Below are 16651 nucleotides of genomic sequence, written 5' to 3'. Positions count from 1 at the left end.
TGGAATCGTGGCATTGCTCGAGAGCAAACTAGCCTAGCCTTAAAAAATATCTCAAAGACTTGTCGAGTTGAGTTAACTCGGTGGAGTTACGAGTCGACTTGATGAGTTTTTAAGCTATAAAATATACATATCAAACTTCTACACACAAAAAAAAAAACATATCTTCACATTTATAAAAATATAGAGGTTGTCGTAATTAAGTCATTTGATACAGTCAAATAATTGTAAATGCCATTTGGTATTTCATGATGCATCGAAGCTGGGTTAGAATCAAGTTGGGTCAACATAATAACAATCAAGCCAATTAGATCAGTTTTCAAAATTCAAAAACATGCTTGCTCAGCAAAACTTTCTATATAAGTTGACCAAGCTACAACCCAAATCTAAATTCTACTCAATCTAGATCGGTTACCTCCTTGGTGAATGACTCCATTATTGAGTCAAGCCAAACCTTGCCATTTGGCAAACCTACTGATCCAGCCATTCTCCTCAATCAACACTAATTCCCACTTGCTATGACATCCTTGCAATAATGAATTCTTGAAAGCTCATTTATTGGTCTTTCCAGACGCAACTACATGATAAGGCAATTCAAAGGTTAAGAATTATGACATTGTTTTGGATACATTTTTCAGTGCAACCTCCAGTAGGAGTCAATAGTATGAGATCTAAATAAGTAAAAATGCTCCAAAGTGCCGACATACCTGCCTGCTCCACCAAACGATGAGCTGTGGAATGGTGATTACGTTCCAAGAAGTGATAACTCCACCATTTATCCATCTCTCGGCTGTTCTTGTCCTTTTGGTCCTTTTGGTTGAGCCCATTACTTCCTTCCATAATCCCTCCTCATCCACTGCATTCCCATTCCCATATGGGGGCGTGGGGATCTGGAAGACCAAGCTGTCACCATTCGGCCGTTTCTTGGAGCAATTCCCGGCGGGATGCGGTGGGCGGTCCCTCCCATGCCCACTAGTTGGTGATAGACCCTAGCCGCCTTTGTCTCCATCGTGTGTGAACGAGATTTTGTTCTCTAAAAACAAACCAGAAGTCGTACTTTTGTGGATTAGATGACCCACAGGTTGTTTTTTTGGAAGATGGCTTGGGGCTGGTTGCCGACGAGATCGATGCTCTGAGCGGACGAAGACTGGGCATGCAACCTCAGTGCCCTGGTTGCCAGGTGGATGAGACTGTGGATCACGCTCTGTTTCAGTGTGAGTGAGCTATGAGGATTTGGAGGCTCGTCGATATCTCGTCGGATGTTCGGTGCCATTCGGGCTCCTTCACTCAAGCGCTCATACTATGTGCCACTACCTCTCAGACCCGACATGTGACCATTGTGGCAACTTATACGACTTACAATATCTGGCTAGCCAGGAATGTTTAGATTTTTGGACAGAGCAGGTGTATGTTCGTCATGGAGTGGGCTCGGGCACATGCCATAGAGATCACCCATGTAGGTCCATTAGACAGATATTTGATAACTCGGGGCATCTGGAGCTCTACATCTGCTCTTGTAGCGCCACGACAGTATTCTTCACCTGGGAGCCCTCACTTTCGAGCTTCCTCAAGGTCAATTTTGACGGATGCGTGCTAGATGGTGGAAGGAGGGGTGGTGCAGGCTTCGTCATCATAGGCTCGGACTTTAGGGTGGTTGTTGCTAGTGGTGCCAAATCTTTGATATTTCTGCTCCAGAGGTGGAGTTGAGGGCAGTTTAGGTCGGTCTGTGTCAAGCCTGGCATGTTCTATGGGCCAGCGCAGTCCTGCTCGATGGTGACTCGATGGCGGTGATTGGCTGAATCTAAGGAGCACTAGCGGCGTGGTTGGGTGCCACCCCTTGCTCCTGGATATTTGGGCCATGATTGGTGAAGACATCACTTTCCATACCAAGCATATATATAGAGAGGCTAATGGAGCTGCGAATTGGGTGGCCTCATATGTGGCTGACCACTTTGGGGGCCCTTATGGGTTAGTGAGGGGGAGTTGCCTATAGCACTCTGTGACTTGTTATCTTTTAAATTTTTTGAATGTATTCACACTAGAAGTGTGTGAGTCATCCATTGTAGCAAAAAAAAAAAAAAAAAACTAGTAGATCAGTGTCTATCGCTTTTCTAAGCCGATTTGATCTTCCTTTTCGATAAGATTGGCAAAAATTTTGTTCTTTAATGTAAACTAGAATGATTTTGAATCATGTACAATCTTACCTATTATAGTATGTACAATATTAGATATTATAGTTGCCACATATTGTATGTACAATCTTAGATCAATCTCCAAAATTATGGAATCTGATTGTTATATTTAAATTTAATATTTATATCAAATCATAAAAATTTGCCATTGTACCATATTATATTTGATCCCAAGTATTTTTTCTATAATAATAAAATTTTATTATTATATTATACTATATCTAGAGGCTCAATTTATATATAAAATATACTAGTGTCGTGAATAGAACAAGTAATTCAAATCCTATTGCTTATAAAAAATTTTCAATGGCACCCGCAGAAACATGCTATTTAGTTTGGAAAGTTTGGACCTTTGGAGGTCTTTCGCTGTAAAAGCTGCTGCATTTTTTTTTTTAATGTGGGACTGGTTTTATTTTTAATTTGATGTCGGCAGAGTACCTTCTTGGTTTTCCGGTGGGCGAGGGAATCTCGGCTGCCATGAGCTATCCTTTTCTTCTTTGATTTGTTGATATTTGTTGCAGTCAACGCTTTAATGCCACTGTATTGAAGCATTTGAAAAGATTGTTTTGACTGAATGGCGTCAAATGCTTCAAAGCTGGAAGCTTTATAAGGCTTCAGCCTCCCCTCACACCAGTCTCATCGGATTCCAAGCTGAAAGCTTTTTAAGGTTTCACCCTTCCCTCACACTGATCTCATTGACCTCTATATCTTAGTTTCAGAAAAATGCTTCAAAGCTGAAAGCTTTATAAGGTTTCATCTTCCCTTCACACCAGCCATATCGACCTCTTTATCTTTGTTTCAAAAAAAAAAAAAAAAAAAATCAAAGCTGAAAGCTTTTTAAGGTTTCATCCTCCCCATACACAAATCACGTCAAGCGATCTTCATCTGTGTTTCGGAAAAATGACGGTCGGTCAGAATGTAATCGCTCTCTTGCTAGTTCTGCTCTGTATCCTTTCTTTCACACCGGTTGGTTCCATGGCATCAACTTCTGATCCCGAAGCTGAGGCCTTGATGGCCTTCAAGGCTTCCATCTCCGATGACCCACTCGGGGTACTGGCGGATTGGAGTGCCGCCACAAATCGCTGCAATTGGTCTGGGATCGCCTGTGACCCCTCGACGGATGCCGTCATCTCCATCACTCTCACTGAGAAGCAACTTAAAGGCACCATATCACCATACCTTGGAAACATCTCCACCCTTCAGCTCCTGGACTTCTCCTCAAATTCTTTCTATGGTCCAGTACCTCCTCAGCTAGGATTGCTGTCGCAGCTCGGTGGGCTGACACTCTACGACAACCATCTCTCTGGTTCGATTCCTCCAGAACTTGGCAGCTTGAAAAATCTTCAGCTGCTGGACTTGGGCTCCAACTTCTTCAATGGAAGCATCCCTGAAAGCATCTGCAACTGCACAGAACTGTCTGCTTTGGCCCTCGATACGAATAATTTGACCGGTGCAATTCCTTCGTGCATCGGCGATCTAGTTCATCTCGAGGTATTCCAAGCTTACATCAATAATTTGGTTGGTCCTTTGCCTCCTTCATTTGGTCAGTTGACAGGTATGAAAACTCTGGACTTGAGTGTCAATCAGTTGTCAGGCACTATACCTCCTGAGATTGGAAACTTTTCTCACTTGATGATTCTTCAGCTTTTCCACAATCAGTTTCTTGGGCACATCCCACCAGAATTAGGCCGTTGCACAAACCTCACCCTGTTAAATATCTACAGCAATAGATTTACTGGTAGCATTCCTCCTGAGCTTGGAGAGCTTGTTAAGTTACAGGCATTACGACTATATGATAATAAGCTATCTTCGACCATTCCTCCCTCGCTATCTCGTTGCAAGTCGTTAATTTCTTTGGGTCTTTCTGAGAATGATTTAAATGGTTCGATCCCTTCTGAACTTGGGGCTTTGAGCTCACTTCAGTCACTGACTCTTCATGCGAATAGGTTGACAGGGAAAATTCCTTCATCACTGATGAACTTGACAAACCTCTCTTATCTGGCTTTGAGTTTGAATTCACTTTCTGGGCCAATTCCTTCGAACTTTGGATCGCTTTATAAGTTGGAGAAGTTGATCATTCTTGGCAATTATTTGAGTGGTCCGATTCCCTCAAGCATCATTAACTGTTCCCATCTGGTAAATGTTAGTATTTCTGCCAACAGACTCACAGGGGGGATACCTCTGGGCTTGGGAAAGTTGCAGAACCTCACGTTCTTTTCAGTTGGAGACAACTTACTCTCTGGAACTATTCCTGAAGACCTTTTCAACTGCAGTAGTCTCACTACTCTCAGTTTGGCACACAACAATTTCACAGGATCGCTGAGTTCGGGCATCGGCCGACTCACCAGCTTGACGAGGTTACAGTTGCAGGGCAACTCTCTGTCTGGAACAATTCCATCAGAGATTGGCAATCTTAGCATGTTATATATGTTAGAGCTTAGCAGGAATAATTTTGTTGGTCCAATCCCTTTGGAGCTATCAAAGCTATCACTTTTGCAAGGACTTTCTCTTGGAGAGAATTCTTTTGAAGGTGTAATTCCTCAGCAGGTTTTCAATCTGAAACAACTCACATATCTAGAGTTGCAGCTCAATAGATTTGTCGGTCCAATTTCAGATGCTATCTCAAATCTTCAATTGCTCTCATACTTAGATCTACATGGCAACAAGCTCAATGGTTCCATTCCAAGAGCCATGAAGAGTCTTAAGCGGCTGCTGACATTGGATCTCTCCCACAATCACCTAAGTGGATCTATTCCAGGGGATGCGATAGCAAGCATGACAGGCATGCAGATTTATCTCAATCTGTCGAACAATATGTTGGTGGGTTCTATACCAGATGAGCTTGGGGGTCTGAACATGGTCCAAGCTATCGACATATCAAACAACCACTTATCTGGTAGCATTCCGTTGGCGCTCAAAGGATGCAAGAACCTATACTTGCTCGATCTATCTGTTAATATGCTGTCAGGTCAACTGCCTGCCACCATTTTCCCTGAATTTGACTTGCTTACAAGCTTAAATCTCTCAAACAATGAGTTGGAAGGAGATCTCCCTAGCAACATAGGACATCTGAAGCACCTTGTTTCTCTCGATGTTTCTCACAACGAGTTCAGTGGAAGGATTCCAGAGAGCTTAGCTCACCTTACAAATTTGAGACAACTTAATCTTTCCTTCGATCAGTTCGAAGGTCCTGTTCCAGAAAATGGTGTATTTAGGAATCTGAAGCTATCTAGTTTGGAAGGAAACCCTGCTCTTTGTGGCTCAAAATTCTTTTCTCCATGCAGTAAGAAAAACCATGGATTTTCTCGTAAGGCACTTGTACTTACTGTCATACTGTCATCTCTTTTTCTGTTATTGCTGTTGGTGTTTGCGTTTCTGATCAGACGCCAACGACGCAATAGAAAGCAAAACCCAGAAGACATCGGATATACGTGTGAACCATTGGTCATCCCGAGCCTGAAAAGATTCACCAAAAGTGAATTAGAGATCGTTACTGATTTCTTCAGAGAAGACAATGTGATTGGCGGTAGCAATTTGAGCACTGTCTATAAAGGCAGGCTGGAAACTGATGGGCAGGTTGTAGCAGTGAAAAAACTGAATTTGGAGCAGTTTCCTGCTGAGTCTGAAAAATGTTTCTTCAGGGAGCTAGTGACCTTGAGCCATCTGAGGCACAAGAATTTGGTTAAAGTTGTGGGTTATGCTTGGGAAACAGGGAAGGTAAAAGCACTAGTCCTGGAGTTCATGGAGAATGGGAACTTGGAAAGCATCATACACAATTCAGCGCATGATCGATCAAGGTGGACGCTGTATGAGAGGCTGCGAGTTTGTATTTCTGTTGCTAATGGTCTTCTTTACTTGCACTCAGGCTATGACTTCCCCATTGTTCACTGCGATCTCAAACCATCGAATATTCTTTTGGATCAAGATTGGGAGGCTCATGTGAGTGATTTTGGTACAGCCCGCATGTTGGGTGTTCATTTGCTGGATGAAAGCAAGCAATCCACATCTTCAGTGTTCCAAGGCACCATTGGATACATGGCACCAGGTGATGCATCTCTGACCCATTTTTACTCTTCTTAATTACAAAGTTAACTTTTGACTGCTTTAGTACATATTTTGAGTACAGCAATTTTTTAGATCACAACTAGCAGTTGTATATTCTTACTTAGAAAAATATCAATAAAATTATGTTCTCATGTTGCCAACATCACTGGACATTTACAATCAAAATTAAGAGCATACATCATTATTTGCTTCTTCTACTGAACCATGTGTTCATATTTTTTTGAAGAGTTTGCATACATGAAGAGAATGACGACGAAGGTGGACGTGTTTAGCTTTGGAATAGTTATGATGGAGTTTTTCACCAAGAGAAGGCCAACCGGGATGATCGAAGAGAAGGATGTCTCCCTAACACTGCAGCAGTTTGTGGAAAATGCACTTTCAAGTGGACTTGACAGTGTTCTAGAGATAGTAGACCATGACATGGAGCTTGTGACAGAAATTGAGGAAGAAAAGGTCGCCGGTGTCCTCGAACTGGCCTTATCATGCACCCGCTTTGCAGCGGAAGACCGGCCAGACATGAATGAGGTGCTGTCTTCACTGTTGAAGTTGTCGAAAAATTAGCTAGAGTCTTGCATCTCCATATGTTCAATGATCATGGTGGCCACCAATCAGTCTTCTTCAAGCAAATCATATCAGCACAGTTCTAAGCCGGAAATCTTTTTCCTTATCATGTATATATATTTCTTTTATTATGTGGCGTGGTATATTAGCTTTTTTCTTTTTGGATAAATGGGGCAAAGTCCAAGCTTTTCTAAAGGAAATGAATAGCTATATCCTTGTTTTGTTTATCTGTATTGTTTTTTTTTTCAATGTGCACTATGATAGCTTATGCTCTTTTTTTTCTTTTGCTAAGGTGAGGTCAGGTTTGAGCTTCTTATGTATTATTTGGGGTCCTGAAAAATTATTAAGCTTGCAGATGCTGCAGTCTCATACTTGCTGGAGTTAACTGCATACTTGTTGCCAGAAAAGAAGGGATATAATCAAAGACATAGAAAGATTTTGTTATTCAGGAAAGTCTCTTGTTAATTACATACTGTTTACTAGCCATCTCACATAATCATTCAATACATTGTTTTATTACTAGTGCTGGAAAACCCTGGAAGACTCTTGACATGAAAGAAATGTTAAAATGTATGCTCTGTCCATATGAGTTCTAAATTTTAAAGGTTCATGAGAAAAATAATAGGGTAAACCTGGAGATCTGGTATGTATAATGTTTGTTTAGATTTGTGGGTGTCAAGTCTAGAAACTGTTCTTCCTGCTGTTAAGAATGGTGAAATGGCTTAAGCAAGTTAACATGGAAATAATACAAAGAAATAAAAAAGAATAATTATATAGAAAACAAGGAAAAGGATTAAAAAAGAAAATCATTTATATGATTGTATTACTTTCAGCATTTAGAATTATTAACACAAAAAATTCAGGAGCATTTCTAATAGGCATATGATGTAATGCAATGCTTCTCATGAGTGGTATGCGGCGATTGCCAAGTTCTTTTTGTCAAATTGTGATCTCAGTAAAATCCTTTTTTTTTTCCTTTTTTTTGGAGAAAAAGAGATCTCAATGAACTTGGTGGAGACAATTTATGTTCCATGATAACTGGTGTTTCGCACTTGCAATACATATGGTGGATATTACAAGCGCAAGCATAGTTTATTATAATTTTAAGATAAACTTAGCATAGTACTATCATTAATGTAAATCATGTTAGGAAGTATGTGTTGTAAGACAGATATTTTTTTTAAACAAAAATATAATATAGATTCCCCCATTGAGGTTCAAACCTGAAGCTCTTCTAAGTGCAGAAGGATGCGAAAAATTGAGCTAAGCTTGGTTGGCATTGGAAAAGATGCATATACTTGAGAAATCTAATTTTTTTTTAGCTTTTAATACAATAGATATCTATGTTGTAAGGACTGAACTTTGATGATCAATCTTAACCCAAAAAATATATTATTTTATCAGTAGTTCTGTAGTTAGGTGAACTACTTTCTTCCGAAGAATGGGGCTAGAAGACCTATGGATGATGAAATAGATTTTAAAATTTATTGATATTCTCTAAAAAACAAGATACTGTCAATAACTGAAACCATTAAAAGAACACCAGTGGAAATGGTTGACTTGTGGGACAAGGATACTTTGACTCCTTTAACTTGTTAAAAGTAGTCATCAAGCCGTGTGGGCCCGGACCATCATCAATTTCATCATCTTATCTGGGTCCCGTCAGACTTTGGTCCAAACCGAGTGGTAACCACCAATCTACCACAGACTACAAAGAGTCAAAGTCCACCAGCTTATAGACCGCCGCAGTACTGAATCTTATCTTCACGTAAGAGTTGGCGGCCGAAGATGTCACCTTTTTTTGGCTGTTTTCTTCAGTCTTCCCTCCTAATCTCATGGTCCCCCGGCTCTTTCTGTGGCTATCGGGGAAAGCGCTTCTTCTACCCTTATATCCGTGCTTATTTCCGGTCTTCGTTTTGTTGGTGTGGTCCTCCTCGTTCGGGACCCGCATCATTTATTTTTTTTTAAAAAAAAGAAAGTTTTTGTTTTTCAAAATAGCTGGGCCTATTAATATAGTAACAGTGGAAAACAGAGTAATATGAATGGTAGAAAACAGAAAAAAAAAGATGCTATTTTGTCAGATAATCAGATAGTTGATTTTATTCAGATTTGACTGAAATTTTAGTATGTTGTTTTCGGTATCGAGAGCTACAGATTGAACGGTTTGGATGTAAAACCTTTTCCATTGATTATTTCAAGCACCAATACTTAGTAAAATTCATTCTCTATTTTTCTATTTATTGTTAAAATTCGTCTTATTGGTGATGCATGTTTTTGTTGTGGAAGCTAAGATTAAATTTTGTTAATGTTTGTGCAGCCTCTAGTTGAACTAGAGAGGATCTCATGTAATTCTATTATTCTAAATAGTGAAAGTTTTTGGCTGGATTAGGTCCTATAATTTTTTTCTTCACATTGAAAGATTTTCTACATTAAAAAATTGTGTTGCCTCTTGTTTAGGAATTGCTTGATTATTTTGCTTGTTAATTGCTTGAGTAGATAGTAGAGATTATTGTTGCTTGGTGAGTAATATTCTATTGAATTACATAAAGAGAAAAAAAAAAGTTTGCAGCATCATTATTTCTTAATTATATTTTCCTAACAAGTTCACATCGGGAAAGACATCAAAACTATCTAAACCACAAGGTATAATTTTTATGAGAAATTTGCAGTTTTCTAAGTAGTCTCCATTGCATGTAAGTGCATGCAACTTGGTAAATGCCCAAAGACTTGATTGTGTTGCGATGTATAAGCTTTATTTTACTGCATTTTTGATTTATTTGATCAGGATATTTGTTTGATAAATTACTGAAAGAAGATTTGAGGCCATTAGTGAAACTGGATTTATTTTTTGTGATTTTAGAAACGAAGTTGTTGAATTTCTTAATATGATTATGCAGATTTGGTTTATTGGATTCATGAATGGTAAACATGAATGCGGGCTATGCTGCCGTTTTATGAAGGTAATTCAGATATGTCTAATACTTGTATTCGTTGACTTTACTGAAAGGAAATGAAAAATGAATGCTTTAATTTGTTGAACTCGTTGCATTTTAAGGTACATTTTTTATTTGCTTATAGTCAAAAGAAGTTGAAAGGGGATGCCGGCAAGATTGAACATTTTCTAAGGTGCTTAAGGTCAAATGGGAAATTTTAGTTGGAGGGAGAATCTTTTGCTGCTGCAGAATTTGTTTGTTGTTTCCATAGATCATGATGGTTTGATGGACACTTTGGGGTTTGACTTACGTCGATAGAACTATTTAAAAGACTTCGATGATGTTATTATTTAGGCTTGGCTCCTCTCCTTGTATTTGTTGGTGGAAATTGGACACAAATCTGAAAATTGCTTGAAAAATTGTGTTCCAAAATAATGTAATATTTTTTCTAGAAATTCGAAAAATCTGCAGATCAGTTATATTATGTTGTTATGTATTACTTTTCTTTAGTTTTGTGGGTGTCAAGTCTAGAAAGGTTTCTTCTTCCTATTGTTAAGCATGGCTAAATGGCTTTAGCAATTTAATATGGAAATAACACAACATTGATTTGAAAACTGAAAGGATATTTTTTAGCACTTATGATGCAAGCCATCGATATTGCAACCCCGAGCCTACTTCGAAAGGAAAGTTTCCAAAATATAAAATTAAGTGAACTTTCTAAACATATTTCGAAAGAAAAGTCTCCCTCCCGATCTCTCTCTTTTTCTCTCTCTCCCCTTTCTCTCTCCCTCCTTTGTCGGTTTTTTTTCCGTCAGTTCATGTTGAAACAGTTAGGCACAGTACCCAACTGCACCATACTGCCAGTCTACTAGCATGGGCGCCGGTTCTGGTACTATAGACCTAGATGCTTTCTTTGTTTGAACAATTATGTTATAATAAATATCAAAGTGAAGAAAGCAAAAAGGTTGAATATAAGCTGTAATCACAGTGCGATAGGACATGCAGAAGCATGCAAAATGAATAAGAGTTAAATGGTCTACTTTGTCACAATAAGGTATTAGCTCTTGCAATGTCCTCATTCTCTCATTATTCTATCCCATCTTCTCTATAAAAGTGGAACAATAGTAAGAAGAATGAGGGAAAATTTAGCATTCAGAAAATAGGCAATTGATCAGATCCTACTTGTTCAAATACTCTTGGGGGTTGTGTGCTCTGCAATGAGTCTGTTGATCACCTTTTCTCTACTGGTGACTTCTTCTGTACTATTTGGAAGGCGGTGTGTTCCTTCCTTGGAGTTCTTCATCCCCATTTGAGTTTTGAGTATCTCTGCTTAAATTGGAGAATGAAGAATTTTTTAAAATCTGCACAACTCATCATCTTGATGTTGCTCTCTACCATCACTTGGGTTTGTTGGAGAGAAAGAAACTCTAGGATCTTTTTCATAAGCATGCTTCTATTGCCTCAGTTGCTTCAGAAGGTATCACTTTAGTCAATGAATGGTCAAATTTGTGTACTTATACTCTTCTGGCAGAATTTGGAAAAGCGTGGATTAAATTCAAGGATGTCAGAACAAAGCTCTCAGATGTTTGATGGTGCCCATGTTCCCTAATTTTTTTCAGAATGAGAGACAGTTCAATCGGCATACGTAGCTGTTTTTCTTTTTCTAATCTTAGCATAAATTTTGCCTATTCAGATCTATATGGTTTTCTTCTGGATTGTTGCTGCTTTAATTCTGAGAATGACAACAGAAATGCATGGATCTTCTACTGGTTTTGCTTCTTATAATTCAATCCGTGGCAGTTTTGATCGAGTAGGGAAGAACCAAAATTTGCCGTCTCAGTACCGGATCCCGTACCGGTGCCACACTAGCACAGTGTTGGCATGGTATGTTACGGATTTCTTTTGGCATACTGAGTGTCGGTACGCCACCCGTACCAGGTACCAGTTCTACCTGGTTCGGGCTGGTATGGCATACTACGGGAAGAACTATTAAGCCTTGCAACTCACCAAATGCACCTTTGAAGTTCACATCTTTGTTTCATCTTAATCCAGCTACATTTCTGATTCAGCCTCTTGAATCCTTTCTTGATTGAAGTTCCCTGATCCTTTTAGAGCAGCCTTCATGGCCCTCTTTGTACATATCTGCTGTAAATAATTTTTGGTTCTCTGATAAAAGCTGGGGGGTCATGGTGTATTTACCTTCCTTTTCCATCAAAAAACAAAAGACCAAATCCTTCTCTCTCTGCAAGATTAGGGACTTCAGCAGCTCCGCTCCTGTGGACAGATGTGGGCTGCTGAACTGGCTTGTTCGCCTGAACTGATTCAAAAGACAGCCTTCTGATGTGTTGCAATATCAACATAATCAAAGAACTATTATTATTTTATGTGTAACACCGAGGAAGATTCACCTATCTCTAATTCAATGCCATTTCCGGATCCTTTCTCCCTCATTTGGTCTTTCAGTGAACCCAAATCAGACTTCACTGGCCTCAAGAAGTGTGAAAAGTCTGTGACTCCATTTTCCAAACATGAAGTCTTCTTGGTATAACTAATAGAATGTGCTTTAGGAGGAGGTGTCACATCTGCTTGCTAGTGAAGATTAGTCAGCTCAGAATTAGACTCTGTCACCATATTGCTTTCACTGATGGGTCCAGATTTCATGTGTTCTGAACTTTCTATCCGAAACACTTGATCATCTTATTGGTGTCTTTTGCAAGCAAACTCAACTTATTGGTATCAACTGCATCTGTTTTGACCATATCATAGAAGTCGAAGCACAACTCTTCCTCCAAAGAGTCATCTAGAGGGTACAGTAACCTTGATGCTTGTTATCAAGATTTACATTGCTCAAATTTCCACCACTTTCATCTCTGCAATTTCAGTTGATTGAAAAATTAGCTATCAAACAACAACCAAACACCTCAAGAAAATAAAAAAACATATTTAATAATAAATTTTGGTGCATGTAGATGATATCTAACTCAAAAGAATTAGCTTTAAATCATATTAACATTTAATCTTAAATATACAATAAATAGAAAAAATGCAATAACAAAATTCTACACATCTGAGATTTGGGCAACCACTATATGCATCTAGTTTAGTTTGATAGCTCAAATAAATAATATTTATACATCTTAGTTAATCTATAAAAAATAATTTGTAATATTTTGAGCTAATTCAAGCCAAGCTCGAGTAAGCTAGTCTAACTTAGCTAATTTTTTAATCAAGCAAGACAAACTTAAACCAGCTTGCAAGCAAGTTGCTCATTTGCCGACCCTACCTTTATTTATGGCTTTGAGAAGAAAACATTCTTCTGTTTTTATCCCTAACATATCCTCATTGACCATTTTCTCAACATACCTTTATTCTACAACCAAAAATTCATCTAAGAAAAATACAACCAAAATAAACAGATACATATTGTGCTTATCTTCTAATTGAAATTCTTGAACAATCAACTTCAATTGAAAGTTCCACTAATCTCGCATGTAATCATGTGACGAAAGCAGGCCTATAATGTTTTTTTTTCTTTTTATTGGAATAAGAGGTAAGATCCCAAAAATATTTTTTTCAAGCATAGTTACATTCCATCACATCAGCTTGAACCAATAAGGCTGGGCTCTGATTGGGTAATTTCAAAGAAAACTTTCAACTTGTGTTTAAATTGTCATACATGTCGATCATGCCATTACTTATCCTCATGTCATCACCTTCCTTTTATGCATCACACTAGTGCTTGTAACCCTAATGATGGGAGACATTGTTATATGTTCGAGAGCAAAAAGTTTTTACATGAATTCTGTTGTTACTTGTGTTTGATGTTTTGCCACCATTTGTTATGCTTTCTTGGTACTAATTCAATGTACAAGTGCTCATCTACAAGTGTCATGAACCATGTTCTCCTTTAGTCTTAAGTACAGCATGCTTATATATATATGTTGCGGATTTGTAAAAAAAAAAGAGGGAGGTAAGATCATGTAATCCCGCTGCATGCAAGCAAGCAAAACCTAGCACATACAGAGATTTCTTCCTCTTGCATTTTATGTGGAAGAAGGAAAAAAAAAACCCACAACACATGCTTTGAAGTGATGGTTTGGAGTTTGGACAACTTTGGAGGCGAAAAAATATGTTGGTATAATTCACTAGTGTCTACTTTAAACCCAATAAATTAAATTCCTGGTTTAGCTTCTAAGGCAAACGATACCATTTTCTTAATCAACTTATTATTATTTTTTTTTTGCTAAAGCAGACGAGTCATACTACACAGGTACGGACACATCCAATAAAATCAGCAAACAAAGTGTCACGGAGTGCTCTAGGCAGCTTCTCCTTCCAGGTCCATAACTCCATATGGTACCATCAGAATGGTAGGCCATGTAAGCCACCAAATTCGTGGCTCTGTTGGCCTCTTTGAATGCATACTTGGCCTAAAAGGCCTTTCCGTTCCTACCCATCGCCAAGATGTCTTGAATCAAGGGTGGTCCCTCCGAGGTAGATATGTAGGAAATTAATTTTTTTTTTTTTTGCTAAAAGTAGGAAATTAATTCTACTAATACTTTTGACGCCTGCGTTGTTCCAGCGCCAAAAACCACCTTAGTCCCACATCGGGAGTGGAGAAACCAGCAACGGGCGACCGCTGGTACAAGAGGAGGTGGCGGTGGAACGTTGAGGCATACTTACCTGGACGGGGTCAATGGGCGATCAATGAGGCCCATGTCCTAGGCCCGCGGCCCACATTGCACTTGGTGGAAGCGCTGGTCTACCATCTCCCCAAGTGGGAGAGTGGGCGTCATAATTTGTGGCAGCGGGGGTACGCGTTCGCGCGGCCCCTCTCAATTTTAAGCCTTAAGACGGTTTGTTTGCCTGCTTTTTTTTTCTGGAATCAAACTTCCATGTTTGGATTGCGGTTTTAAAGAATATCACGTACCATAACATAGATTGGAGGAGTTTCTGAAGATTCTCAGAATTGCAAACATGGAAATGAAAGTCATGATGGTGATAAAAAACAATGCATAAAAAACATAGCAAAAGAAGATTAAGAGGGAGAAATTTAGTTGATGAAAAAAGGCTAAAATTCTCAAACCAAAAATGCAAGTATAAATATAGTTTTTATAAGTTAATATATATAGAATTAGGAATCAAGCACCAAATCTTTTTTCCTTCTATTTTTGATATAAAAAAAAAACTAATACACTATCAAAATTCTACATAATTAGAAGCTGAAAATACTAATAAACTATCTAAGCAAGTGTCTGATTCATCTGTCCCCAAGGGCCTCTTGGATATTCTTAGGATTGAGCTAAAAATTCTGTAGGAATCAGACCTGGCAGCCAATTTATCTTGTATTTCTTAAGAGCCTGTCCAAATCCATTTCAGGTCCTGGAGCCTGTCCATATCTCTGTAGAAATATTTTTGATCTAGAGCCATGCTTAAATGGACGACACAATTTACGAATGTTATAGGATTTTTAGCCAAATCTTGTAGGAATACTCAAATTGGCCCTAACAGGGTGGGGTTTACACAACTTGCAATATATTTGGGGCAAGTACGATAATGATAAATCCAGCTCCAAACCCAATTAGATATATATAACTCTTCACAAATCCTCTTTTCAAGGTTTAAAAAATTGATTTATGTGCAAAAAAAATAAAAAAATAATAGCTTTACTCGATCCAATGTGTCCAACCCGTTTAGTCTAACTCTGCCCGGTCCGTCGTGTCCTGAGATAGCAAGGAGCAGGTATGGGTAATAGCCTACTTGAATCCATTGCCAATCTCTATTTAGGGCCTAATCATCATGAGCTTAGGCTTCAAATACACGCTAATCTCTAAGTTGGGTCATCAAGTTATGAACTCAATGGGCCCAGCTTGACCCAACTCCCATATTAATCGAACTCCAGGGAAGTAGTGCGGAAGAGGGGCTCCCGGCCTGGCCATGGCGAATTCGGACCCCGATAAGCTTATGATCAAAGGCGATAAACTGTAATTTTTTTCAACTGTTTTCTTCTCTATCATCTCTTTCAAACTCCTCCATTCTTCTTTTGGATTCTCTTCACGATTTATATTCCAGTTTATTTTGGATTTTTTTCGCTTAAAAAGATTCGTTTGAATATGTTGTCGATCAAGTTGTAGATCTTATGTCGTTCTTTTTTCAATATGTTATTATCGAAGAATTTCATATATTTCTATACGATTCGAGCAATTTCCGTTGATTGGATGAGATTGAAGAATGTCTGATACCCAAAAGTTTTTCTTGGCTGAGTTGATTGCTGCAATACTAAATCCAAAACTTACCCGTGGGTTCGAACTTAAAGCGTGGAGGTGGACTTATAATCTGAACAAAACCCTAGTTGTTCCTATGCCTTATATAGATCGTTTCTTGGAACCTTTTGAGATTTTAATGAGATATGTATCGAATGGGGAAACGGTGAATTCGGTCCCTGGGAGCTTGCGTTTCGAGCTCTCTTTGATCGATTGACCCCCTGGATCGATAAAGATTGAGGTCAGACCCAATTTGTTCTTTGCAATAGAGGTGCTCAAATACTTCCTTCTGTAGGTGAGCCATTAATGGATTGCTCGGATGGTTGGCATTTGTAATCATGGCATGCATGCAACAGAAATTGGCAGTCTGCTTTGCTATGTTAGCATATCAGTCGTCCAATTAATGCATGGGCGTGTTTACGTTTTCAAATTTTGTGATTTTTAGCTACTATTGCAGTGCCAGATTGGGTTTTCTTTGAATCTGTTAAAGGCCTGTTTGGATGTATGGACAATAATTACCAAGAGATAAAAGAATCATGGGAATCGAGTGATGCAACAAAAAGATCTTTTGTTTAAGTTTTACATTGGTTTATTGTTATAACTGATCTTTGGATGATTATAGGATATTTGTTCAAAGAAA

At 38.7% G+C, this 16651-nt stretch overlaps 2 protein-coding genes and 1 non-coding gene across 11 annotated transcripts in view; all 3 read left to right on the top strand.

The window, feature by feature from the left end:
- Nucleotides 1-2611: 2611 nt before the first annotated feature.
- On the top strand, nt 2612-7088 carry FLS2 (Leucine-rich receptor-like protein kinase family protein). Its single transcript, XM_008779939.5, has 2 exons — nt 2612-6234; nt 6481-7088. Exons 1-2 carry the CDS (start codon nt 3090-3092, stop codon nt 6813-6815), a joined length of 3480 nt encoding a protein of 1159 aa, XP_008778161.3. The 5' UTR covers nt 2612-3089; the 3' UTR covers nt 6816-7088.
- A 7335-nt stretch (nt 7089-14423) lies between these two features.
- Nucleotides 14424-14584, top strand: LOC113462016 (U1 spliceosomal RNA). The gene has a single exon (XR_003384263.4). It is a non-coding gene; the product is annotated as a U1 spliceosomal RNA (small nuclear RNA).
- A 989-nt stretch (nt 14585-15573) lies between these two features.
- Nucleotides 15574-16651, top strand: part of LOC103697993 (gamma-soluble NSF attachment protein-like) — a 51395-nt gene continuing 50317 nt past the window's right edge. For 4 of the 9 annotated variants that reach the window (XM_089926500.1, XM_089926502.1, XM_089926496.1 and 1 more), the window contains exon 1: nt 15577-15732. In XM_089926500.1, the coding sequence (XP_089782626.1) occupies nt 15686-15732 (47 nt within the window). In that variant the 5' untranslated portion in view covers nt 15577-15685. Of the gene's footprint in view, nt 15733-16651 lie in introns of all 9 variants that reach the window. The other 5 variants (XM_089926501.1, XM_089926497.1, XM_089926495.1 and 2 more) reach the window with 3 other exon arrangements.

This window comes from Phoenix dactylifera, chromosome 12 (genome assembly GCF_051530095.1).
Source record: "Phoenix dactylifera cultivar Ajwa chromosome 12, Ajwa_hap1_PhDact_Kaust_v1.1, whole genome shotgun sequence".
Taxonomy (NCBI): domain Eukaryota; kingdom Viridiplantae; phylum Streptophyta; class Magnoliopsida; order Arecales; family Arecaceae; genus Phoenix; species Phoenix dactylifera.
Note: the sequence above shows the minus strand (reverse complement) of the source record. Positions and strands in the feature narration are given on the sequence as shown.

Excerpts from the sequence above, each read along its gene's own strand:
- FLS2 (XM_008779939.5), top strand. The coding sequence starts at position 3,090 with ATGACGGTCGGTCAGAATGTAATCGCTCTCTTGCTAGTTCTGCTCTGT. Across the intron at positions 6,235-6,480 it reads CATTGGATACATGGCACCAG|AGTTTGCATACATGAAGAGA; the intron begins GTGATGCATCTC and ends ATTTTTTTGAAG.